Below are 26,009 nucleotides of genomic sequence, written 5' to 3' on the forward strand. Positions count from 1 at the left end.
GGGTGCCGGTGGTCTCGCCCGGTAGTGGCGTCACTTCCGGCGGGGCCCGGCCGGCGGGGCGGGCGCCATGTCCACCTCGCTGGGCTCCAACACCTACAATCGGCAGAACTGGGAGGACGCGGTGAGGGGGGACAGCTGGGACAGCCGGGGCGGGCGGAGCGCGACCGGGGGGACCCTGCGCTGCTGTGAGGCCTCCAGGCGAGGGGAGCTCGGGGAGGAGGCGGTGGGGCCGGCCCTGGGCAGCCGGGCCCTCCGAGCGGCAGCGGGACCGGGACCGGGCTGCTCCCCGGGGTCGGTGTGAGGCGGAGCCGTCCCGGCGGCTGCGGGGGCTGAGCCGGGCCCCTCGTATGCTCTCTGGAGCCGAAGCCTCTCCTCTCGGTCCCTGCTGGGGGATAACGGGGCGGTGTCGCCTCTTCGAGTCCTGGGAGGGGTCAGATCTCAACAATACGCTTTTTTTGTTTGCTTGCTCTGAGTTTTACATCAAGCTGCAATAGCCAGCAGATCGCGGTTCTTTAACAGTTTCAGCCTGGCCCATGGCTTGCAGCTCTCTGAATCTTTTTGCGTCTTTCAGTCAGTCTGATGAGTTTAACTCTGTAGCGTTTTTCAGAGTGTGACTTGAATGCTTTTGTGATGGCAGAGTTTGTTACGAATTCCCGATTTTGTTCTTGCTTCTCTCAGGACTTCCCTATCCTGTGCCAGACATGTCTTGGAGAAAACCCCTACATTCGGATGGTACGTGCCTGTTGGACTCTGCAGTCCTTCCCCCTGTGCTGGACCCTAAAACTCTGGGGTTTGGGGACTGAAATGGGGCTGGGTGCTGAGGTGGACACACACACACCTGAGCAGCTGGTTCTGCACAACAGGGCTTGGTTCCAGCCACTGTTGGTATGTGGTGTCATGGTTAGGGCTGTGATTTAAGAGCAGATGAATTAAAAAGGAGATTAAGATGACATAATCCAGTGTCTGGAGTGCAGGAAACAGTAGGACACGGAGCTTTAATGCTGTGAGCTGCTGAAACACCAAGTAACACCCTTCCTAAAATATGACGAACGTGCACTACTAAAATTAAGTTAAAGCTGACCTGGGAAGGTAATTTAAATCCCTGTTTGTTTTCCTGGGTTTCCTCTGTGCAGGGTGAGTCAGTCCATGTTATGTTGCTTTTCTCTGCTCAGCCCAGTTGTGTGACCTGCACTGACACAATCTCCTTCACATTTCTGTGCCACCAACTTTGCTGAGAGAGATTGGGATATTTTTGTGCAACACAGCCTTGATGCTGGTATAGGTGATATTTCAAAACCAACTTGTTTTCACAGATGTATTTCATATAACATCATCTTTCCTGAAAAATAGCTCTTATCACTCCTTTTCATTCCTGTCTTCCATCAGTGCAGGGGTGGGACTTACAATACTCTGTTTTTAATGAATATTTCTAAACCAGAAGTGGATTGAGAGTATTTTAGGATTAACTTTTTTCTCCTGTTGACCTTCCAAATTGTAAGCCCAAAACATGGGGGTGGGTGAGTCTAAATGCAGCATAATTATGAAAAAGCCCACTGTGTTATAACATCAGTGTTTTCTGTTGAATTGATATTTCATATTTTCCTTTATTGCTTTTTATTACATTTCAGACCAAAGAAAAATATGGAAAAGAATGCAAGGTATGTTTGTGTCTTTTGAAGAAAGAATGTCTAAAATGATGCAGATCTAGGAATAATACATTTTAATGATTAAAAAGCTGTCAGCTTTAGAAAAGTGCTTATCTGGGTTAGCAACTTAAAATGTTTATGTAACTACATAAATTTTTAGGTCAGTCTACTGTGCTTTGTGAAACAAAGTCAGTTGGTCTTAAAACTGTAAAATTACTGAGCAAATCCTAAGTCTGTCTAAACCTTCATGTTTATCAGAATGAGGGTTTGTGAATACTGTTGTACTATATTTGTGGGTATTTCAGCATTTTAAATGATCTCATATTTTCTTGTGCAGGTTTTTTGGTTTTAACTCGGAAGTTCATAAATACCTGGAGTTGAGGGTTAGCTCTGCACATGTTACTCATGGCTCTGTGGTGATTTGTGTTAATTATTTAAAAAATAAGCCGCATTTATTTCTGAGAGAGCAAGAAATAATCAGTGTTAACTGGACTGAGGGAAATCAAAGGAATTTTTTGCCCTTTTTCAGTTCTCTTCTGAAGTAGAGAGAAGGCATATGCTGAAATCTGTACAGATTGAGATTGTATCCACATACTTGGGGTGTACATGCAGCAGAAGCAGATGCATCATTCCATGAGATAAGAGAGACCAGCAGTCTTTTTCTGGACCAAAGGTCTCATAACCTCTCCCCAGGTTGCTGCTGTACTGGTGCCTCGTGTAATTCATCTCTGGTAGCTCTACACTGACATCTCCTGGAATGAAGGAGAATTTCTGTGTCCTTTGAGTAGATCTGTGCTCAGGCTATTGTAATAAATAAAAACTAAAATTAAAGAAAAAAAAAGAAAAAAAAGAAAAAAACCCTCCCTGAAACTTTCTCCTGTCTAAACAAACCACCAAGTAGAACACTGAGAACCACATAGAAAACTGAGCTCTGTGTCTTAGCACTAAGATGGAGAAGATGTACTTACGGTTTAAAGAGATTAGACGAGTTTGGAGTTTTAAGTTTCCCTGCCAGAAGCAGAGCAGTCACTGTGGAGAGCGAAACAAGGGTCACCTTTCTGTGTCCCAGATTTGTGCCAGGCCTTTCACCGTGTTCCGCTGGTGCCCCGGGGTGCGGATGCGCTTCAAGAAGACCGAAGTGTGCCAGACGTGCAGCAAGCTGAAGAACGTCTGCCAGACCTGCCTGCTTGACCTGGAATACGGTGTGTACCCAAAAACGTAAACCAAGAGAGGGAGCTGGCCTCTGAAATGTAAAATGGGTGAAATGTGTTAAATTTGTGTGTGCGTTTGGCATTGGGCGGTCTTGGAGAGGAACGAGTCTTGGTGATCACATCTGCAGCAGATGAGTTACTTCTGGCTGCTGCAGGTTGCAGAAATAACTATTTTCTGCTCTTTCAACTTGTGCTTCATATGGATTTGTTGGGGGGTTTTTTTGTTGCATTCTAGGTTTGCCTATCCAAGTCCGAGATGCAGGACTCTCCCTTAAGGATGAAATGCCCAAATCCGACGTCAACAAAGAGTACTACACCCAGAACATGGAGCGAGAGGTAAGATAGTTACAGTCATGCTCTTGGTGTGACTGTGTATGGGGAGGAAAGGGGAGCAATGACCCAGCTTCTCTTAAAACCTTTTGCTAGCTCTGATTCTGTGCATTAGTGTTCAGTGCTGGTAGGTACATAATTGTTTGTGTTTTACCTGCTGCTTAGATAGCCAATTCTGATGGCACTAGACCTGTTGGTGCACTAGGAAAAGCTACTTCTACCAGCGACATGCTGCTGAAGCTGGCCCGAACCACTCCGTACTACAAACGCAACCGTCCTCACATCTGCTCCTTCTGGGTGAAAGGAGAGTGCAAGAGAGGGGAGGAGTGTCCCTACAGGTACAGATACATGTTAAACAGTTAGTCTGTTCGCCACAGCTCCCTTGGGGTTCAAAGAACAGGAGATCCTGCAGTGGGCAGGTTCTGCGTGGGCTCAGGGTGAAACTTGCATCCAGTGCCAGCAAATGAAGCTCTGTGGTGGCATGTTCGTTAGTGAGCCATAGGCTGCAGGGTTTGCCAAAGCAGTGGCTGCAGCTCTCCTCTTGTACAGTTCATTTTTCCCCTTCGTGGCATCAGTCCCCTCAACCAGAGATCTTTGTGTTTGAACAAGAGGCCATTTGAAATCCAGCGCTTGTGTTTTGTGGGGCTCGAATGTTGAGCTGTCAGAAGTGCCATTCATTCAGAACTTGAGGCAATCCTGGCTGCAGTTCAAGTTCTCAGAGCTTTTTGTTCCATTCTAGCCTGTTTATGTGGACAGGGCTAAGGATATAAGTGACCCAAGGGCTGGAGAAGGGAAGGTGGCAGCTACAGCCATTTTAATCCATGCAGCTGTCACTGGTGTTACAAAATGCTTTGCTTGCTGAACCTTAGACACGAGAAACCTACAGATCCAGACGATCCTCTGGCTGACCAGAACATCAAAGATCGTTACTATGGAATTAATGATCCCGTGGCTGATAAACTGCTGAAACGAGCATCAACCATGCCTCGTCTAGACCCCCCCGAAGACAAGACCATTACTACACTGTATGTTGGAGGGCTTGGAGATACCATTTCTGAATCGGATCTCAGGTGTGTTGGTGAATTTATATTGCCCTTGCCCCTTTGTTTGACGCTTTGGTATGTGCTCATCTTCCAGTGAGGAAATCTCTCTTGCAAGGAACAAAAATAAACCAGGGTTTCAGTTTTCCTTAATGGGGAACTGGTTGGTGGGCAAGTGCAGAGGAGTGCCAGCTTGTTGGAGAACAGATAAACAGGCACATTTCAGATGCTTTGATTTACAATTTATTTCCTTAAAAATGAATCATCCTGAGCTGTTGGGCATACTGTGTAACCCTTTTTACAGGTAAGTCCTGTAGCCTCTAGCTAGCTGCTAAGAGAAGCTGCTGCAGGGCTTTTATTGCTCCATAGTTGCACAGAGAGGCAATAATGATTAATTGATCGATATATTAATAATCTATTGTTGATTTATAATGATCAGTTTGAACTGGGAATGGAGAAGAGAAAGCACGCCTATTCCACCTGCTCTGCTCTGTACCCTATGACTATGAGGAGGGGAGTATCATCATGATTTTTTTTTTTTTTTCTCCTCCCCAGAAATCACTTCTACCAATTTGGGGAGATCCGGACGATAACGGTGGTGCAGAGGCAGCAGTGTGCTTTTATCCAGTTTGCCACCCGCCAGGCTGCAGAGGTGGCTGCTGAGAAATCCTTCAACAAGCTCATTGTCAACGGCCGCAGGCTCAACGTCAAGTGGGGAAGGTGAGTGTGGGGGGAGGAAGCCTGGAGGATTCTGGCTCTCAGAAGGTTTTGCTCCTAGTCTGTCTCCTGTTTGCACACTTTGTACCACCTGTCTCTGGTGTTGCAAGTTTTTCATCTTTGGCCTGAAACAATGGGTCTGCATTAGATAAGGTGAAACTACTGTGTTACAAACATTTCCTTATCCTGCTTTTTCTCATCCTTGTTCTCAAACTTTTGTCTGTTTTTCAGGTCCCAGGCAGCAAGAGGAAAAGAAAAGGACAAGGAAGGTACTACAGAATCCGGGATAAAGTTGGAGCCAGTTCCAGGACTTCCTGGTGGTAAGGGAGTTGTTTTAATTTCTGAAACACTTAATACTGACCTGCTTCCTTGAGTGGGGCTGGTGTTAAATTTTTAAGAGCAGTGACAGTTCAGGATGGTAGAGGCAGTGGTGAGCCCAGAGCAGTTACGGTAGCTTTGCAGCAGATCCAGCTGGGATAGGAGATGAGCTTTGTTTAGAAGCAAATCCTGGATGAAAAGAGAGTTCTTTATGTGATGAGTGAAAAGTTGAAGCTGCATTCAAGGTACTTAGGTCTGAGATGCTGGCAGCCCATGCTTTAATGTTTTCCTAATCCACTGAGCATTGTATGATGGAAAAAGCAAAGCTGGTTTTGAGTGAAGAAAATTGGTGACTGGAATTTCAGGGCAGTCCTGCTCTCATGGTTCAGAGGTGCAATGGTAGCAGCAGTTTGCCCTTGTGAAAGTGTGGATTGTGCCCCCACTCTGAAGGAGACACCTCTGCTTGTCTTGCATGAGATTTTCCATAATCACTCTGTACTTTTTCTGCAGCTCTTCCCCCTCCTCCAGCTGCAGAAGAGGAGGCTTCTGCAAATTACTTCAACCTACCTCCAAGTGGCCCCTCAGCCGTGGTGAACATTGCCCTGCCACCTCCTCCTGGCATCGCTCCACCGCCGCCTCCAGGTACTTGTGCTTCCCCCTCTAGTGGGGGTGTGGAACTTGGTGTTAGATGGTCTGTTCCTCCTTGCCTGGCCATGCTGCAACTGATGCATGCCCTGAGCTGATTTTCCTCATCCCTGATCACACAGTGTCAACTGATGATCTAAACTGAGCTGTCAGCACAGTTTAATTAAACTGAGCTGCCTGTTGTGGTGGGTATTCACTTGCAAATTCCCAGGCATGTCAGAGATCTCAGAGATCCCTGTTACTGGTACCGAGACCTACTCAGTGCTTTTGCTGGCTGTGTAAATGCCACATTAACCCCAACTTCAAAGGGTAATTTTGCAGCTGGTTGAATGCCAGCCTGTTTTTGGCTCTCTGTATATATCTATCCAGAGATGCTTTTTTTTTTTTTTTTAATGGAATGTCAGACTCTTGGGGGGATATTTTCTCTGCTGCATGGTTGAACAGAAAACATTTAGATGGGCGTCACAGACATCTGCCCGGTTGCCCCACCAGCTTTTATCTGTGAATAAGGATGTGTGTTGGGTAGGGATTGCCCCCAGAAAAGAGGGAAGGAGTTTCTGGGGAGATGGGAGATGAGCACATTTGCGAGGCACAGCTGTGAGCCAGCTGTTGTGTCGGCGCTTTGAAGCAGCGGAACATACGCATCGGGTTTTCTGCTGCCTTGCCTGAAGCTGCCAACTTTTTTCCTGCAGGTTTTGGACCACACATGTTCCACGCCATGGGGCCCCCTCCTCCCTTCATGAGAGCCCCAGGCCCCATCCACTACCCCTCCCAGGACCCCCAGAGGATGGGTGCCCACGCGGGAAAGCACAGCAGCCCCTAGCACGTCCTGCCACCCTCATCCTTGAAGTAAATGTTATTTTCTAGTTACCATGGTAGCACCATATGTTGAGCTGTGGGTGAGCTAGAGACGCCTTATTCCCCTGCTTGCAGCCACGGGGCAAGCTGAGCTCCTGTGTCTCCGCTAGCTAATCGGATTGTTGGTATGTCCCAGGTCTTTCTTTTAAGTGTTGGGGGTGGGTGGGGGACAGACGGGGCGGGGGGCTGTCTGTGGGTCAGGGGTACCAGAATTACAGTGCTATCTGTGTATCCCATTGGCACACTTTTGAAATAAACTTCTGGAAAAACAGAACCAAACCCTTTGCAAGCCCATTTGATGTCCTTAGTGTGAACATTATGGGCTGTAACCAGAGACCCTTATCTGTCAGGTAACTAATGATGTGCTAATCTAATGAGGTGTTAAACTAGGGCTGAATAGGAGCTGAAAAACAAGCTCATCAGATGTTGTTGCCATGGGCAAACCCATGGCTTTGCCTTACACGGAGTTTTCCTCCCTCCTTCTTCCTGACTTCTGGCTTTAAAAAAAAAGACAAGAAAACAAAACCTTTTTTTGAAGCATCACTTCTGATCCTGCACATCCTTAGTGAGACAAGTGCTGGGTCAGGCGAGCAGCCCCTGGGCAGTGCAGGCATGACATGGAGTGACAGGTCGGCAGCCCCCTCCGTGGCCCCACAGGCTGGGCTGTGTTGCTGACAGCTGCAGGGGAGGGCACTGTGCAGCTGCAGCTGCTCTGGGGGAGATTTGGGGCTTTCAAGGCCCTTAGTGCAGTGTCTTAAGCTGCAAGAAGGGTCCCACTTCATCCTGCTTTGATAAGATGTGAAGCTTTTCCTTCTGTGCTCAAACTGTAGCACTTGGCCAGGAGTGACTGCATCCTGCGTGGAGCCTGCTGCTGAGTAAGGTCTGTGTACATGTGGCTGGAGAATTTTGGATTTATCTGTGTGTCAGCTGCTTTTGTGCAGTAGATCTGCAGACATCTTTCTGTAAAGCAAAATGTGATGGGCCTTGTTCTGAAGCTTCATTTGCTTGTTTCAAAAAAAGTACATAAAAATACTTGAATTTTCACCACTGTGCTTAGACCCTGCTTCCTGCAGCACAGTGTCTGGGCACTTTGTCTGATTTTTATGTGGCTGCTCCCACAGCCAAGATGCAGCGTGGACAAGGACAGCACGTCTGCTTTTGGTTTCATGTGCTGTCTTTTATGGTGCCACTGGGTCCCATGGTGGTGCCAGCCCTGCCAGGCTGTTGGAGAGGGTGTAGCACTTGTGCACCATGGGCTGGCTTTCTCTGGAGAAAGCTGGGCTTTGGGCATGGGTAATTAGTTCCAGGGCAGTGTTGGACAGCAGAGGCTGCTGGTGGATGGGAGAGGGCTGTGGCTTTTGCCACTGCTCAGGCCCCAAGTCTCCATAGCCAGGGCCTGTGAGTGCTGTGCAGGCACATCTCAAATGCAAGAGGCTTTACATCATCGCTATTTATTTATTTATTATTTCCAGCCAGTTCCCTGGGGTTACATGGCTTCTGCAGCTGATGGACAAAGAGGAGAGAGATGGAATTGGAGCAGGGCAGCACGTTGAGCATCTCAGATATCCAGATCAGTAGGCTGTTGTTAGCTGCAGGTCCCACTGTGTGTCCCTGCTGAAAATGGTGGTGTAGTTGGATCCTCACTGCTGATTTTCACATTCCCAGAGAAGCCTGTGTTCTCTCTAGAGTCATGACCATGCTGCTTTTCCTTCCCTCTGGAACACTCTGGCAGGATCCTCGGGCTGGTGTGGGTCCAGGCAGTGGGTCCAGGCAGGACCTGTTTGTTGTTGACCAACCCCACGAAGCAAATCTGGCGTAAGTCACTTAGAGGGCTTAGATGTTCAAGCAAGGCATGCAAATAGCAGTAGAAAGGGGAAAATACCAGCTGCCAAGTGCTAGCCAGTGGAAAATACAGCACAGTTTTCCAACTCCCACTGTTCCTCTCCCATCTATCCTGGTGGTGCTGTGTTGGTAAACAGGCAGATTCCCAGTTCCTCATTTGTTTTGTTGTCCAGCCAAGCCCAAAGTATCTGCTTTTAACGTGCCAATGGCTCCGGTAACTTGTTTTGCTGCTGCTCTCCCATTATCGCCTCTTCTCGCCTTCCTGACTGGAATGACAGATGTAGAGTTGTCCTGAAGATGGAATTTCTCTGCAAAAGCACTGGCTGTCAAAAGAGGTCTCATGTGTCGGTGAAGACGCAGCAAGGGAGTTTGGTGTGTTGCAGCTGGTGGTGCTGCTCTTTTCCACAAGGCAGGGCAGAGGACAGGCTGTACGGGGTGTTTTGTATGGGAGCTTGCGGGGATCTGCTTGATTAACAGCGGGAACTTGGCTGGCTTGGCACTCACTGCCAAGTGACAGGGGCTGCTGCAAGGGGAATTCAGAATGGTCCCAGACTCGAGCTCGGTCAAACCCCGTCTGAAGATGACAACCTGAGACCACTGGCTAAGCTTCCACGAGGGATTCCTGCCCCCCTCTCCCCCACCCTGCGAAGTGTGTCCGAGTCCAGCGAGGAAACCATCGGTGGTGGTGGGGAGGGAACAGCTACAGCTCTTCGCTCTCCGGCAGGATCCGCACCCAGCCTTGCGCCACGCGGTTGAAGTTGGGCCGGTGGGAAATCACCTCCAGCGCGCTCAGATTGTCCAGCTCTGTGGTGGGCAGAGAGAACAGCTCCCCAACCACCGCCCTGTCAAACGGGGCTGGGGTCCTGCGGCACAAGGAGAAGCAGACTTAGTCACAAGGCCATGCTGTGAAGGTGATAAAAAAAGTATGTCTGGATTTACTAACTCTGAGCCCAGCACAACCTAGCAGTTTCTGTGGCAAATGACAACTCCCTCCCCAGGACGTTATTAGAGCCCCTGCCAGCCCAGCAAGGCGCTTCTTTGCTGCAGAGCCCATCTCGGCTCAAGCTTTGGCAAGACTAGAGAGCGAGGCTCGGTGCCTGAGTGGAAGTGTTCTGGACATGGAAGGGCTTAGGTTCAGAGAGCAGTGACAAACCCCCTGGTCTTTAGAAAGCCTCTCAGTGTGTTCTGCAGAGGGCCGAGGCCGACGGCTGCTCCAATCCCTCCAGCACATGTGCAGGCAAATGTGTCCCTCTTGGCCCTGGCTCCATCCCGCCTTTTGGGACGGCTCCTCATGAACTATGACTGACAGGAGGAGCAGTGCGGGGGCAAGAGCTGTCATCCTTTTCTGGAGAAATGTGGAAAAGGGACTGGAGAAGAATGTGCCAGCCCCCAAAAAGCCAAGAATGTTGGTTTTGGAGCAGCACACGGAGGCTGAGCTATCAATGAGGCAAAGCTGGGAATGTTTGCTTTGGGAAGCACCGCTAGAACATGAGTAACGTGGCACTGTTTTGCAACAGAGGAGAAATAAGAGGGGGAAAGGTAAATGAGAGAACTTTGTTCTAGGAACTTTCTATCTTTTGGGAAAAGAGAGTCTTTGTCAAAGCTTGGTTTTCACTCTCTCTTAAGGCAGCAAGGTGGACCCAGGTCTTTGCATCACAGCCTGAATGTTTAAAATTGGGGATAAATCAGTCTTTAACTCAGTTGCTGTTGAAATGGTGGACTTGCCCTTGCTCTGTGACCCATGTGAGATGGGATTCAACCAGCCTTAGGCAAGACCACTGGCTTTTCAATAGCTGATCTCTTCCAAAGGGCTTGTTTTTCTGTGGTTTGGTATTTGAACTGAGAAGTGATTTAAAAGCCAACAGCTTGGAAGATCATAAAAAGCCCAGTTAAAAGCAGATTGGCTCTCTGAATCTTCCTGCCTCAGTGAAGAATTAGAGGAGGTGGCAAGAGGCTTGGAGTTAGATTAGCATCCATCTGTATTAAATTACAGTTGAAGACTTTAAATAGAAAGGCAGCGTGTGAGAGAGGAGAAATGGTGCAGGGTAAAGCACTATTCAGAAACATGCCCCTGCTTCAGTCCCTGTCCATAAATAAATCCCAAGGCAGGAACATGGCTAAATGTTGAAATAAAAGAGCCAAGTGACTGCAGCAGCTCCTCGTTCTCCCCCTGCAGCACCTCCTTGGCTGTAACTCCACCAGAAGAGCCACATGGCAAAGCACCAGGGCTAAGGGGGAGGAGAGCAGCAAAGGGATGGTGGTGGCCAGGCTGGTCTCTGGCTTTTGGGATGCCATTCCCATGTGGAGGGGTTGTGGTTCCCCACAGCCCCTTCCGCCAGGTGCTCAAAGCGCAGCACTCGTGTGTCCCACGACCCAAATCCAGCCCTAGTGTGGACACAGCAGAGCTGCCCCTGGCACAGGCCCAGCACTGGGCCCATGATCTGACAGGGAGCAGTGCTGTGTCCTACTGGAGAGCTCCAGTGGGAACTCAGCTGCTGTAAGGCAACTTTGGCCAGGCCACCAAGGCCCGTGGAATTCCATCCTCATGACAGAGGCTTTCAGCAAGGAGGACAGCCAGGACCTTGGTTTGCAGATTCCCTGGGATGACGTTCAGCTTAAAAGTTCAGTTCTCATTATCCTACCATGGGCTGCTGGTGCTTTGCTACCACCAGATCTCCATCTTCTGGATCCCCACTAAGCACCTTTCCAGAAAGGAAACCTTCCTTGGCAGTTTCTGCTCCAGCCTTGACCCAATGTAATTTGGAGGTGTGAGGAGGCACCAGCCGTGCTCCATCAGAAGCAGCCACAGGGCACCGAGCTTGCCAGGCTGAGCCACAGAAATCCCCTGGCCTGGAGGCTTCAATCCCAAGCAGGTGTTTGGAAGGAATCTGGTGACCTCTTTTAGCACTTTGTGGGACGATTAACCTTATACCCCCACCACTTCCAGCAGCTGCTTGGATACCTTAAGGAAATTAGGAGAGAGACTTGGCACTGTCTGTGTCATTCCTCCACTGAGCCCAGCTGGGAGCAGGAGTGATTCCTTCTCCAGGACCACATGCATGAAAATTAGTCCTCACAAATTTCATCCCTGAGGTTAGCCAGTGAGATCAAACTGCTTAAGGCTGTGCAAACAGCCTTAAGAGATCTGGGGAGCTGCTGGAGGCAGGGACCTTTGCAGGGAGCCACAGAGGAGCTCCTGAGCAGGAAAAGAGCATCCTGAGCCCTTGCTGTGCCCCTGTGGTGTATAGAGGGAGCACAGACCACTGTGTTTCCCTCACAGAATGCTGGATGCTTCTCGAGGCTGGAGGGCTTGGCCAAGGGCTGGCCGGGTTGGCGGTGCCTGCCCCGCTACCTGTTGAAGCTCCTGAAGTCCCACGCAGGGGGTCTCATGGGTGGCTGGTTCTTGCCATGCACGGCATCATCCCTGTCACCAAAGAGCTCCTGCCACGGGCACCGGTAGCCCTTGGGGATGGCGGTGACGTTGAACTTCTCCGGGGGGATTTCTTTGAGGGGGCTCGAGTACCCTGTGCAGGGGGAGAGACAGCGTGGGCTGCTGGGGCTGGGAACAGCCTGGCATTTGCATGGCCGTGGAGGACCTGCTGCTGGGGCCAGGATTGCTTATCTCTAACATAAATTTGTATTTATATATTTGTATATGTACAAACTCTGGAGAAGGGTTTGGGGCAGAACCCTTGTCAGGCAGCAGCTCGCAGCCTCCAGCCCCACGCTGCTGGGATCACAGCGGTGTTGGGTTTGGGGTGCAAGCAGTATTTATTTACCTGGGGCCAGGGCACTGGGGTTCAGGACTTTGCTCATGTGCAAGACTTTCTCTGTCTTCTTGGGCACTTCTGGGGGGCCACCCTGGGGTGATGCTGCCACGTGGAGCTCGGAGTGATAATTCTGCTGGTCCCCAGCATTCTCCCCTGCCTGCGGACAGAAGAGTCAGCAGACACAGGGCACTTCTGCTGCCCCCACTGGGACTTGGGAGGTGGTTGAAAGCACCTCATAGCTCCCTCCATCTACTCACCACCCCTTCATTCGCTGTTCCCTCTGCATCGCTTTTCTCAGTGTGGTGTGAGCCCCCTGGCCCTGGAAGCTGCAGGAGGTAAGGAGAAGGGTGAGTGAGTGGATACTGAACTCCTTGTTTGCCCATCCCCATGCCCAGCCCACCAAGCCATCTCTCCTCTCACTTCATCTCAGCGTAGCAGCCGACCATGGCTGCCCTGCACAGAGACCCCCAGCCCCACCAGGAATCACTTCCCTGCAAAGGCTGAACTGGGGAAGGGCTGTCTCAGACCCACCTCCCTGTAACCACTGGGATGCTCAAAAGTGAAGCGCTGCATCCGCCTCTGGCGCTGCTGGAAGAGCTGGGAGCCACGGTTGTTCCGCAGGGAGAGTTCCTCAATCATCAGGTCCTGTGTTGTGCTCATCTTCTTGCCCAGGTCCAGGTGGGGCTCTGGGGAGGCCAGGAGAGAGCACAGCCACAGCTGAGGATGCTGCGGTGCTGGGGACCCCCAAGCCCAGCACAGACAGTGTGTCCCCTCGTTGCGGTCCCTCTTGCATGGCTTAGCCAGGAGCTGTGTCAGGGACTGGTGTTTCCTCAGTGCGAGGAATTGTCAGGGAGTTAGCTCAGCTCCAGAGGCTCAAACAGCCTCACCCACCCCATGCATGGCTCAGTGGCCTCAACCAGAGCTGGGTCTGGTCCTTACGCAGGGAGGGCAGCACTGCCCTGGGGCTGGTGGCACCCCTGCAACCCCTTACCATCTTCAGGGCCTGGTCTCATGATGGTCATCACTTGCTGCCGTGCTCCTGGGGCAGCTCTGTGGCAGGGGGATGGATTCTGCCTGGCTGGAAGAGAGAAGCACCCCCAGAGTGGCACCAAGCATGGGGATGTGTCAGCCCCAGGAGTGCCACAGAGAGATGCCTGGTTTCAGCCAAGCATCTCCCCTGTCCAGCATCATCCCTGAGCATCATCCTTAACTATCTCCCTGTGCTGGTCTCCATTCCCTTCAACAGACATAGGGAATGTTCAAATCATATTGCCCCTCAGCCCCTGCCTGTCACCTTTCCTTTTTGCCTTTCTTTAGGGCAGAAAATAGCTCTGTCCTGGCCCACAGTGAGCCAGTGCCCTTGTGCCCTGAGTGCCCTCGGAGCAGCACCTGCTGCCACAGCCAGCGGGGCCAGGGTGCCCTGGCTGCCCCCCCACAACACCTCCGCCTTAGCAGAGCTATTTTCAGCCACTGGCCCCGAGGGTGCAGGAGCTGCAACCCTGACCCTGCAGGGAGCTGGTGAGCCCAACCAGTGGCGAAGAGGGGCACGGGACCACCGGGCTGGGTTGCTCCTTTGTGGAGAGGCAGCTGGAACCCAGCCCTGGTGCGAGCCCCCCAGGCTGCCCACCCTCCTGTGCTGCCCAGGCACTCGGCTCAGTAAGTGTGAGCTGTTAGACCCTGCTAGGTGCATCCGATGTCCCTCACCTCAGGCTGGTGCTGGGCAGCTTCCCCTACAGGCCCTAGAGAGTAGAGGGTACCCATGGGGCTGTGGGTGCCTGGCACACAGCTCCCTGCCAGTCCTGAGCTCAGCTTTAAACATCTGAGCAGCGAGCCTCGGACCTGCACCCCCTCCTACCCTCCACCCCGCTCCAGGGAGACTGTACCCTGACCCCCACAAGTCGTTATGTCCCCACCACCAAGGCCGGGACATCCCCAAGCCCTCTGCACCCACCTCCCATGTAGGACCTCACCTTCCCTACCTGGCCAGGGGATGCCCCAGATGCCGGGGAGTGAAGATGCTTCTCCTGCTGTGGAGGGTGGTGAGGCCAAAGCCAATTTGCAGCCACCAGTGCTTGGTGGCCCTTCACAGCAACCCCTGGGCTCCTGCTGCTCGACCCAACCCGTCCCGGGCTCCAACCCAGATGCCAAGGTCCAGCCACGGGACAGAAGTTATTTCTGGCTGAGAAAGGGGGCGGAGCAGGGCTGTGACCCTTGGGGACTGGGATGCCGTCACCCCAGCACGGGACAGGTCTGACCCACGGGGATGAGGGTGCCATCACCCTGGCATGAAGCAGGGCTGTGACCCTTGGGGACCAGGACACCGTCACCCCAGAACGGAGCAGGGCTGACCCACAGGGATGGGGATGCTGTCACCCTGGCATGGAGCAGGGCTGACCCCTGGGGACAGGCATGGTGGGTGTGTAGCAGCGGCAGGAGGTGACCTTGTGCCATGTGTTCCCAGGCCACCTTGGGGACAGATCAGAGTCAGGCTGGGTGGGATAACGGCAGTTTATTTCTGAGCTGGGTACACAGCGGCATGGTGAAGGCGGGTTGTGGTGGCTGGTGGAGCGAGGGTGGGAGATATGTCCTGGGAGTGGGGGGGCTGTGTTCCAGCAAGAACTGCAGGGTGAAGGTACTCCAGGGAACAGGGATGGGCTGGCTCCAACAGTGTGTCTCGGGGAATGGGAAGGAGTGACCAGGGCTCCCTGAATGGGAACGTGTCAGAGCTCTGGCAGCCCAAACTCAAACTCTTTTCCAGTGCTGGTCTCACCAAGGTGTGGGAACACCGACTCAACCCCATGAGGACACTCTCAGCATTGTCTCCTGTGCTGATACCTCCTTCAAACCCTCTGCAACATGTACCACTTCCTTCAGCCTCCTACAGCCCCCCATCTCTTCCCATCTGCCCTGGCTGCCACAGAGCCCATCGGTTTCTCTGCGTGCCTCCATCCTGCCAAGGTGAGGATGAGGATGGGGTGAACCTGGGGATGGGGACAGTGACAGGTACAGGATGGGGCCGTCCCTCTTTGTTTGGGGAGGGCAGGAGGGCACCTATAAACAGTCCCCTTAATGTGGCAATAAATAACTTTGGCTCTTTTTGGTCACCAGGGAAGGAAGGATTTGGGAGAATTTCTTTGAGGAGGAGTCAAAAGTAAAAAAAAAAAAAAAAAGCAATGAAGAACTGGGCAGATGGAATAAAAAAATTAACTTTTCCATCCCAAAATCTGGTTTCAGTTGAAACTGGATAGATCTGGAGGCTGGGAAAGGCTGGGAGAGGGAGCCTGGCCATGGCAGGCTGCCCATCCCTGCTGGAGACGGCGGCTGTGCCACCCCAGTGAAGCAGAGCTGCGGTGACACCCCAGGGTAACACCTGGGAGCTGGGGACAGGGGGCTCACAGGGGACCCCCGAGCCCGTCCCATCCTGGCTATGCGGGAGGGGGGTGGCTGGCGGGCAGGGACTGCCGAGGGAGGGGGCTGGCTCCCCCCACTCTGCCTGCTCCTGCCTGCTGACCACGCAGTCCTGCCCAGAAAGGTTAGGGTGGTAAAAATAGAGCAGGGCCACGGGATGGCGGGCAGGCAGGAGGCACCTGACCCCGCTGGCACACCGAGGGGCTGCGGCAGCTCCACAGGGACACTGGTTTTTGGGGACCTCAGCCCCGAGGGTTGGGATGTTCCCGGTGTGGGGGGTCAGCGGGTGGCATCACCCAGGCTGGCAGATCCAGGAAGAGGGTGGTTTGGCTGGGACTCGCTCATCTAGGAGGTGCAGGGGGCCCCCGAGGGCAGACTCCCCGTCTTCAGCCGCAGGCTGCCGGTCCAGCCCCGGGGACAGAGGTTGAAGCTGTGGATTCCCGGGCTCTTGGTCCCCGAGTCTTCGGAGTCGAGGGAGACGTCCGAGTCCGTCGGGGACCGGGAGGTGCAGCGCTTGGCTGGGGACCGCCCGCCCACCACGGGGGATGGCAGGGGGCTCTTGGGGACGGGGGACAGCCTGGGCACGGGGCACGAGGACGTGCTGGGTGGCAGCAGGAGCCGGCGACCCTCTGCCCAGGCGGCTCGGGGCATGCCGGGGGAGGCACAGAACTGGGGGCTGCCTGCCCGGGGAGATCGCAAGGGGCTTTTGTGGGTGGGCGAGGGGCTGCCCAGGCTCCCCAGCACGCTGCTGGCAGCCTGCAGTGCCGGCGCTCTGGGGCCCAGCCGGGGGGACTGCGGCAGGCTGGGGGGACCGGTGGAGATGGGGGTGAAAGGCCGGGAGCCCTCCAGCCCCACGGCTTTGGGAGAGGAGCTCTTCCTGCGGGCAGCGTTGATGATGTTCCTGGCGAGCCGCGCTTGCATCTGCCGGCTGGCCCGGGGGTCCGCGTCCTGCCGCAGAGGGGACAGGGACCTCTCGCTCCATGGAGGTGACATGGGAGGTCCCTCATCCAGTTCGGGCACCGAGGCCGGGCTGGCCCAGCCGTCCAGGCTGCCCGGGCGCCGCGCCAGCCGGGGCGTCCAGGTGGGTGATGCAGGGAGGGACGACCGCCTGTCCTGGGGAGGGACAAAGAGCGGGTTAGTGACCCCCACTCGGGGGGACGAAGGGGCAGAGCAGGGGGACCGTGGCAGGAGGAGTGCCAGGGTAAGATTCACGCTGGCTCAGCCCCACAGGAGCTGGGGATGCCTCCAGGATTGCACCCCTGCAAGGGCTCCCCAAAACTCGTTTGACTCTTCATCCCCTTGCCTGCCAAGGAGGTCGAGTCAGGCTGAGCCTGCCATTAATCCTCCTTGCCCAAAGTACGGCCCAGGCCCCCTCACTACCTGCAGCTTCCTAAAGCCTCCCCCTGGGGGATGCTCCCTCAGGTGTCCATTGCCCGGCATTGCTCCCCAGACGGCAGGAAAGAGAAGAGTCAGGTGTGACAGCGCAGAGAGTGTATTCAGAAAGAAGGGGAAAGAGAAAAATGCAGGAGAAATAAAAGCACAGTCAAAAGGCAACTTGGCACCGTGGAGAGAGTGGTGGGAGTAAGGGATGGGCAGAGGCACGACTAGACCATGAGCCTCAGGCTGAGCATCACCCAGCAGCCCTGCCCTCACCACCCTCCTCATCCCAGCACATCCTTGCTTCCAGCCGTGCCACAAAGCACTCACTGCCCTCCCCAGCTCCAGCACCGAGCCCAGGGAGGGACAGGCACGCAGCGTCCCTTGTCCTGGCACCACGGGACTCCACTGTTCCCGAGGGATGCAGCTCTTCCTCCGCAGTGAGGAAGCAAACGAGGACAGATCCTGAAGGAGCAGCAGAAGAGCCAGGAGCAGGCACAGTGAGGTGGAAAGGTGGGGTGTCCCCTCCAGGTTCGCTTTGGTAGGAGGCCGAGAGGAGCTGCAGGACAGAGGGGATGCAGATGAGCAGGCAGAGCTCTGAGTGCTGGAAAGGCAGGAGGCGAGGAAAGGAGGGAGCCAGAGGCATGATGCTCTGTACAGTTTCCAGGCGAGAGAAGAGAGAAAGCACCGTCAGCCCTGGCAGCACAGGCAGGTTCCTGATGGCTGTTTGGGATCCTGTGGGTTCTACGCCCCAGCTCCTGCTGCCTCCCTGGGACTCCTCAGCTCCTATTTCACTGAGGGCTCAGCGTGCCTGTCACCCACTGTCCCAGCAGTGAAACCACTCCTTTTTTCCATTTCCTTTTCTTCCCCCCCCCCCCCCTTTTTTTTTTTTCTTTTTTTTCCAGTTGGTTTGGCTTTCGGCACTCCCACGAGCACTTAGGGAGGACTCGGCCAACGACCCTCGTGTTTTTCTCTCCGCCACCACTACTTGTAATAAAAAGAAGGTTTCCACACCTGCGGCTCGATGCCGGCATTCCTGGTGGAGTAGGAGGGCCGGGGTGCCTGGAAGCCCACCTTCCCCCGGGGCGGCAGCAGGCGGCACGGGGAGGCCAGGAGCACCTCAGCCGGGGCTCCGGGGCTGGCACGGCTCTCCTGAGTCAGGGGCAGAGCCCCGGCAGTGCCAGGGAAGGGGCTGGAGGTGGTCTGGCTGGCGCTGGGCACCACGGGGGGATGCCAAACAGGGGAAGGAGGCAACGGAGAGGTGGGGCAGGAGGCTTGCTGGGGGTAGGGATAGGCATCTGGAAGGGAGGGTCTGGGTGGAGGCATCTCCTGGGGCATTGACCTTGATGGCCCCTTAGATGGGGAGAGGATGAAGAGAGAGGACTGGAGCTGGTAGGGCTGGTGCTTGGAGATCTCCAGCTCCTTCTGGGAGACCTCATTCTCCATCGGGTTGCCACCATAGAGAGACGCAGGGGGGGTTTTGGAGGGCCTGGAGGGACTCTTGGAGGGGCGTCTGGAGACCATGGGTGACAGGTAAGCATTGTTGTCGTATTTCCAGGAGGGAGGCAGAGACATGGTGGGCGATGGGCACCGCAGCAGCTCAGGCTGGGAGGGAGCCTCGATGATGAACTTCTCCATCCTGGACTGTCGGCGGGCAAAGAGCTCAGCCCCCTTCCCTCTCGCTTCACTGAGGATGTGGCTGGGCTGCGGCTTCTGCTTGGGCTGGATGGTGGGAGACTTGAGGCAGGAGGACCACGCCGGAGCATCCTCAGCCGGCGGGAGGTGGTGCCCACCTCTGGCTGCATTGTTGGGGACAAAGTTGGCAGCTTCAGCCCCAAGGGCAAAGGGCTCATCTTCAGCACTGGGCTCTCCCTGATCTTTCTGCTTCTTCCTGCTGTCCGCGCTCTGAACCAGGTCCAGCAGGTCGGGGTTGGGACCCAGTTTTGGCTTCTCCACAAAGGTGAACATGGACTTTCTGCTGGCTCTCCGGGCAGCCGACTCCTCCAGGATCCCTGTTTTGGGCAAGGGGTTTGGTCCACTCTCCCCGCAGCCCAGAAGGGGACCTGGCAGCATCTTCTGCTCCTGAGAGGGGTACAGAGCCGAGTAGGCAGGGGGGGAGCGGACACGGGTGAGGGGTGGGGGGCTGCTGAGGGTCTCTGCGTAGGTGGGGGGTGGGGGCAGCTCTGGGGCAGGGGGTTCCTCCGCGGGCTGGCTGCTGGTGGGGGACACCTGGGTGCCGAAGGGTCTGGCTGTCCGGTTCTTCACAGGCTTGGGCTTGGCCAGGGTGAGATGGACCTCGTAGTACTGCCGGCCCTGCACCCCGTTCTGCTGCTGGCCACCTGGGGATGCCATCCCTGTGGCTGTGCCCGCTGGCGCACTGGGCACCTCACTGGGCACCTCACCGGCCACCTCACTGGGCACCTCGATGTTTTTCCCCTCCTCGGGTTGCTGTGGCAGGGAAAGAGGTGCCATGCTTAGCCCTGCAGGGGCTCCCGCATTCCCGAGCCCCTCCATCCCTCTCTCCATCCCACTGGCCGCCAGCTCCTGCACGCCATTGGTGGCGGCCGATGCCATGTTCTCCTTCAGGTAGACGCTGAGTGGGACCTGCTGGGCTTCAGCAGGCGGCTCCTGGCACGGGGGTGCATTCACCTGCATCCTCTCTCCCATGTTGCCGGGCTGGTCAGGCTCTGCCTTCATCCCCTGCGCCTCGCCCTCCTCCATGGCCGCTTGCCGGGGCTGGGGCGCGGGGCTCAGCAGCAGCCCCTCGCCATTCCCAGCCCCCGTGAGCCCGTCGATGCGCTGCCTGCGGCGGTGGAAGAGCAGGACGCCCTTGGAGCTGGGGCCGGGCGCCGTGGTGAGCTGCGCCGCGATCCTCTGGCTCCGCGCCTTCGCCTCCTTCAGCTCCTTCTCCGAGAGGCTGGCGCTGCGGGAGAGACCTGGACAGAGGGGACAGAGGGGTTAGGGGGGCTCAGTGGGGATGTGGGGTCTCAGCCCTCCCCGCTCAGGACTGTCAGGCCTTCTTCCAGGTATCCCCCGGCATCCCAGCTCCTTTCCTGGCAATTGAGGGAGGGAAGGCAGGAGAGATGCTCCAGGGCTGGGGTACACAAGGTTGATAGCACAGTTCAGGGGCAGTGGGGACCCAGCCCAGCAACCCACCAAGATGCTGGGACAGATGGGAAAGCCCAAGGGACACATAGGGACACTTGGGACCTTTCTCCCTATCCCACCCCATATTCCATCTGGGCTCTGTGCATCCACTGCAGTGACTGTAAGGGAAAGGGATTTCTCTGAGGGCTCGGCAGGTCTTTGTTTGCAGCTCACATGGCTTTGGCCATGGCCTGTAGAGGCAGTGGGCAGGGAAGAGGCCACGGTATGTGTCTCCCCCACACCCTCACCCCAAATCCCGCCATTCTCAGCCCCAAGATAAATCTGAGCCCAGCAGGGAGATGCCAGCCTGCCATGACCTCATGGCAAGGCCGGGGGGCCAGCCCCGCTGGGGGATTGATGCACGGAGCAACACGAGATGGCAGCAGCCGACAGAAGCTGTGCAGATCCTGACCAGCTGGACACAGACACCGACACAGCGAGGAGCCACCCTCCCGCCTCAGGACTCGACACAAGTGCTAAAAACAACGTGCTAAAAGCCTGGCACAAACCCCGTGGCGAGCAGCCGAGTGCCGCTGGGCTTCTCCTGTGCTGGCCAAAGGTCAGGGCACCAGCCCTTCCCGAAGACCGAAAGGATGTGGAGCTGCCGGGAACACATTTTCTCAGGGTGAGCAATTTCCTACGAGCTCACTCCAAAGTGCCCGTGGGAAGGGCAGCGTCCCCAGTCCTGCCGAGGCCACTGCTGGGCACAGACACCAGTGCTGACCATCAGCATCACCCCCACACCCACCAAGGGTACAGCCCCCACTCCAAAGGCTGCTGGGATGGCTGGGATGGGTGTCCCTTCTCCGGCCTCAGCGGGGAGGTGGGTGGCCAGCCCGCCCCAAGCCCTGCTCCCCTTCCCTTCCCATCCCTTTCCGTCTTCTCTTCCTTCATGTGTTTCTGATTTTCTTGCCTTCTGTGCCGCTTGGGAGCCTTCCAGGATATTTTCAGCAGTGGCTCAGCCTACCAGCGAGGGAAGGGATAGATGACTAAGCCAAATCCTTCCAGCAAGCCCACGGTAAGCAGGAGGGCTCTTGGAAGCTGGGCACCTCTTCTTCCTCCTACCCTTCCACCTCCCTCAGCACCCAGCAAGTCCTTGCACACCACTAAGGCGTGTAGGATGCCCTGGATGAAGCCTTCAGGCTGCCTGGCAGGAGGTTTGGGCTGGGCACGGGGCAGAGGAGGCAGAGATGCCAGCGCAGACTCTCCTGGAGATGAGGAGCCCGTCCGCAGGGGCGATGCCGGTGGCCAGCATCCCCCCCGGATCGCGCTCGGCATTGTTTAACGCCCCATTTCTATTTGCTTTGGCGGCGGCCACAGAGCGGGGCCGCGGTTTCCTCCGGCCAGGCTGTCTGGAGGGCGGCCAGCACCGCGGCCCCCGCGCCGCGGGGTCACCCTCGCCGCCTTTATCTCCGAAACGGAGCAGAAACACGGCCAAGGAGCCGTTGAGAAACCAGCCACAGGCTCCAGATGTCTGCGGGTTTCGTGCTCCGAGCTGAGCATCCCCGCTCCCGCGGAGGCCGGGGCTGCCTAAGAAGCCGAGCTCTCGGCGGAGCCATTTCGCAGCCTCTCGCTCCTGCTACTGCCTTTTAACAGCAACGGAGGGGTCCTGGGGGATCTCCTCCATGCTGGAGGGATGACTCAGCTCTTGGCCAGCCCCTTCCTGCTTGGACTAGCTGCTAGATTCACTCCCATGTAGCCAGGACCAACACTGAGATTTGTCCCCTGGGATTTTGCCCCCAGGTGTCCCCATCCCAGGCCTGGGCATCACTCCGGGCCAGGATGTGCTGCCGGGTGGAGTTCCCCACATGAAATCCTCTATCTAGAATCCATTCCCATCTGCGTGCATCCCCTCCACTCTTCCAGCAGCCTTTCTGCCCCTGCCCACCCAGCATGCACTGTTCCTGGGCTGGTCCACCCAATCCCTCAGGATGTTACTGGGGGTGCTGGAGTTAAGAATTGCTCTTCACATTCAATTTTTATCACACGGATGGAGAGCACCAAAGCCTCTGGCAGTCCAGAGGAAATTGCAGAGATCTCCCTCCCCTGCTGCAGCCTGCGCTGTGGGATTAGGTTATTCATCCCAGAGCCTTTATCCATCTGCCATGGTGGCTGGAGGGGTCCTGCCACCTGGGGCAGCTCCTGCATCCCTTGCTCCCCTCCCAGCCATGATGTTTCCCATCCTCCTTCTCCACCATCCCTGCCAGTTGGGAGCCTCCAGTGGGCTCTGGCTGGTTCCTTTCCCAGCCCCAGGCAGGCATGAGGGAGCTGAACTCGCTGAGAATGTCCAGGTGCTGGGGAGGAGGAGGAGGAGGGGCTTGGGGCTGCTGGAGCAGCTAGGGGAGGAGGAGAAAGCAAAACTGTGTGTGGCCGAGGGCTCCAGGGGCTCGTGCAGCACTGGGGTTTCTGCCCATTAACGGGAGTCCAGTCCAAAATCTGAAGTGTGACAAGCTCTTCTTGTGCTCTTCCGTACTTCCTTCCTTCCTTCCCACTGTACACCGGCTTGCCATGACACTGTCCTTCAGGATGGAAACGTCTTCCCTCTCCAAATCTTCTTGCAAGACAATGAGCACCACCAGCCGTCTCCACTTCTTTGTCCCCACACTGGGTCCATGCTTGGTACATCCCTGTGGTCCAGGGATGCTGGAGAAGGGCATATTCCCTGTGCCCTGCACAGCTGCTGGACTCCTGGCACACGTGAGCACCCCAAGTGCTATTCCAGTTCAACGCACATCAATTCCACCCGGAGGATCCAAAATCTCTATCTATATATTTATACAGGCACTTGCTCTGTAGGTTTTCCGTTGCTCCAGGGGTGACTTCCAGAACATCCCCCAAGTGCAGGGCTTAACAGCTTCTTACCAAGCTGTCAGTCATCCTTCCTACAGTATGTACTATTCTCTCTCCCCCAGAGTGAGGATGACGAAGGCGGTGAAAGGCATTTTTGTTGCTCTCCCTTCCTGGCCAGATGGGGAAAAAAAATTCATTCCAGCTCAGCTTTCCATGCAAAGGATGGATCCCCCTGAATGGCGCTACTGCAGAGTGTCTCAAGTCCAGCCAGGAAAGGCAGGAGTCACCATCTGACCCCAAATGAAGGTGAAGATGTATCAGACATAGCTTGTGGCCCATCCTGCCCTGAGATGGACTCCAAGAGCTGGAATGGAATGAGGATTTGGTCCCAAACTGCAGGGAGGGGAGATACTCCTGGGCCTGCTGAAATGAAAGATTCAGTGGAAGTTGATGATCTCAGCGTGGCTGGGATGTCACAGGAAGGAAAACAGTGACTTGGAAGCTGTGCATGATGAGAAGTCCTTGTATGGAGAAGCCAAGAGGTACCCAAGTCCCAGTGGGACCAGCAGGATACAACAGGCCATGTGAAATCTTGGAGTCAGAGCTGGCAGTTGACTCCAAAGCCTTCTCTGCCCCCAGCCAGCTCTGAGTTCGGATGCTCAGCCATCCCAGTGCTGCAGCCCCCCTTGGCCATGCTCAGGGTGTCCCACCGGACCACCCGCCGGCAGAACGCAGATCAGAAACCCCAAATCCTCCTCTGCACAGCACACCACTCACCATCCACAACCAGCAGGTGCTTTTCCGCCTTTTCAAAGGTTCCTTGGCTGCCGTGGGTGAGCCCAAACGGTGCATCTTGCCGGCAAAATCCCACCAGCAAAACCAGGAGTGAAACCAAGGCAAACCCCACCTCCAGAGGGCCGTGGCGCTGTGTCACCTGCCATGAACCCTGACAAACATCCACAGCCGGGCATTCTGGGGAGGGGAGGTCCAGTGTTTTCACCCAAACACTGAGGGCTTTGGACACCGAGGAAATGTAAGCAGGTTTTTTGGCAGAGCAGCCAACTGGCCCTTTGCCCCAGCTACAGCTGTGCAGGATTTTTTTGCAGTGTGCACCAACTCACACACATTTAAGTCCGAGCACACATTTCCCTCCAGCTCCCAGAGTTATCCCAAATAATCTGCTGCTAGGAAAACACGGTGGGCAGCACAGACAGGCAGTCGAGCTAGCTAGAAACGGATATGACTCAAACATATGGGTAAAAAGATGACAATTTTCTGCCTCACTCCCAGCTTCCAACCCTCCTATACCCCAGATATAATACCTCCATGAAGTTTTTACCCACGCTGGCCCTTCAGACCCAAAAAGCTGCAGCTCAGGCAGTGGGTGCCATGGTGGGACCAACCTTGCCCTCCTGGCAGGACTCTCCGAGCTGGGCCTCTCCTGACAGGCGCCTTTGCCAGCGACAAAATCTGGCACAGCGAGAAAATTCAATGCGCTTGCAAGTTTTCCCTGTGCTCTGTTCGCAAGGGCTTTGCTGGATTTGGAGCTGTTTGCCTCCCCACGCTCCCCCCACCCCGGCTCCCAGCCAGCACCCAAATCCTACTGGAATGGCCCCACGGTCTCCAAGCAGCAAGTCCTGGGGCACTCATCTCCCACCCAGGGGGAGGAGAAGAGGGTGGTGGGTGGGATTAAGTTTGAATGGGGGCAGGGTGCCCCTCCCACCCCCACTTCCAAGGGGGATGCAGTGAGCTGCCTCAGCCCCCCATGAATCCACACTGGGCAAGAAGAGGCTGCTGCCACCGCTAAAGTGGAGGAGGCACCTTCCCCCAGCCAGCCAAAATTAAGCTTTTAGCTTCGGAAAAGGGGGCTGGAGCCAGGTAGACCTCCTCCTGGCTGCCCTGCCACCCGTCCATCCAGAGCGCAGCAGAGCCAGTCCCTCCTACAGCCAGGTACCACGGGGACCCCATCCTGCCTAGGGTCCCAGCCCCACGGTGCCCAGTGGTGCCTGAACTCGCTGTGCCCCATCCCAGGCTGCCAGGACCCAGTGACAGCCCCACCAGGCTGGTGCCCCGAGCCAGCAGCGCTGGCCTGGCCAGAGAAGGTCAAAAGGCTCGGTGTGTCCCTGTCGGGTGGACGGAGCGGGGAGGGGAGTGGAACGAAATGGGGCCTTCTCCTGTCCCTTGCACAACCCGTAAGGGATCCATCCTGCTGGCTGCCAAGCCGAGGGACAGACCTCGTGTCCTCAGCATGGGTGGCACGGCCAGGGGAGATCATGTCCCCATCGCAGGGGGCAGGGGACATCGTCTGGGAAGACGTCCTGCAGATCTGGGAGGTGCGACCCTGCCCTGGGGGGACCCCCACATCCCCCCACATCCCCCCACATGCCCCCGTGTTTCCTTGCTGTGCCTCCCACGCCCCACATCGGACACCCGAGTGCGGGCAGAGGGAACCGACACCTGCCCCGCTCATTCCTAGGGAGAAACCCTGCTCAGCCCGGACTGTGTGCGCACCCCATCACCCACCCTTCGCCCACCACAGCACCCACGGGGGTTCTGGGCATGCACCCCCGGAGCCCCTGTGCACCCCCTGCTCACTGCCATCCCCCGGCGCCCCCGGACACCCCCAGACCCCAGCACCCCCGTTTCCCTCCCCTCTGCTCGCTCACCCATCCACTGCCCCCCCTTTCCCCCCGTCACTTTTGCACTTGCACCCCCCTCGGCCCCCGCCCGGCGCCCCCCGGTCGCTGCCCCCCGGCTCCCCCAGCCCGACCGTACCCGCGGTGCCGGTGCCGGTGCCGCCGCCCCGCGCAGCCCGACTGCACCGGGGAGGAGGCGGCGGGCAGGAAAGTTGCGGCAGCTCCGCCCTCGGAGCGGGCCCGGGGGGGCGGCGGGCGGGGGCCGGGGCCGGGG

General features: G+C 55.9%; 3 protein-coding genes across 3 annotated transcripts; 1 reads left to right on the top strand and 2 right to left on the bottom strand.

Moving 5' to 3' along the window:
* The first annotated feature begins 25 nt into the window (after positions 1-25).
* On the top strand, positions 26-7,266 carry RBM22 (RNA binding motif protein 22). The gene is made up of 11 exons (XM_027899653.1): positions 26-121; positions 679-732; positions 1,629-1,658; positions 2,716-2,848; positions 3,093-3,193; positions 3,353-3,525; positions 4,057-4,257; positions 4,783-4,947; positions 5,176-5,264; positions 5,773-5,904; positions 6,600-7,266. The coding sequence occupies exons 1-11, from the start codon at positions 68-70 to the stop codon at positions 6,728-6,730; spliced, it is 1,263 nt and encodes a 420-aa protein (XP_027755454.1). The 5' UTR covers positions 26-67; the 3' UTR covers positions 6,731-7,266.
* Positions 7,267-8,200: 934 nt separating this feature from the next.
* MYOZ3 (myozenin 3) lies at positions 8,201-14,454 on the bottom strand. Its single transcript, XM_027899657.1, has 7 exons — positions 14,357-14,454; positions 13,369-13,455; positions 12,909-13,063; positions 12,635-12,703; positions 12,387-12,534; positions 11,960-12,131; positions 8,201-9,470 (listed from the first exon to the last, which is right to left on the bottom strand). The coding sequence occupies exons 2-7, from the start codon at positions 13,397-13,399 to the stop codon at positions 9,308-9,310; spliced, it is 738 nt and encodes a 245-aa protein (XP_027755458.1). The 5' UTR covers positions 13,400-13,455; positions 14,357-14,454; the 3' UTR covers positions 8,201-9,307.
* A 417-nt stretch (positions 14,455-14,871) lies between these two features.
* On the bottom strand, positions 14,872-25,915 carry SYNPO (synaptopodin; the record flags this gene model as incomplete). The annotated part of the gene is made up of 3 exons (XM_027899635.1): positions 14,872-16,898; positions 18,177-20,098; positions 25,875-25,915. Coding segments are annotated over 3 exons (2,731 nt in total), but the record flags the coding sequence as incomplete, so codon positions are not given.
* Positions 25,916-26,009: the final 94 nt, after the last annotated feature.

Source organism: Empidonax traillii, unplaced genomic scaffold (genome assembly GCF_003031625.1).
Source record: "Empidonax traillii isolate 1590-97213 ecotype Southwest subspecies unplaced genomic scaffold, ASM303162v1 scaffold680:size346369, whole genome shotgun sequence".
NCBI classification, from domain to species: Eukaryota; Metazoa; Chordata; class Aves; order Passeriformes; family Tyrannidae; genus Empidonax; species Empidonax traillii.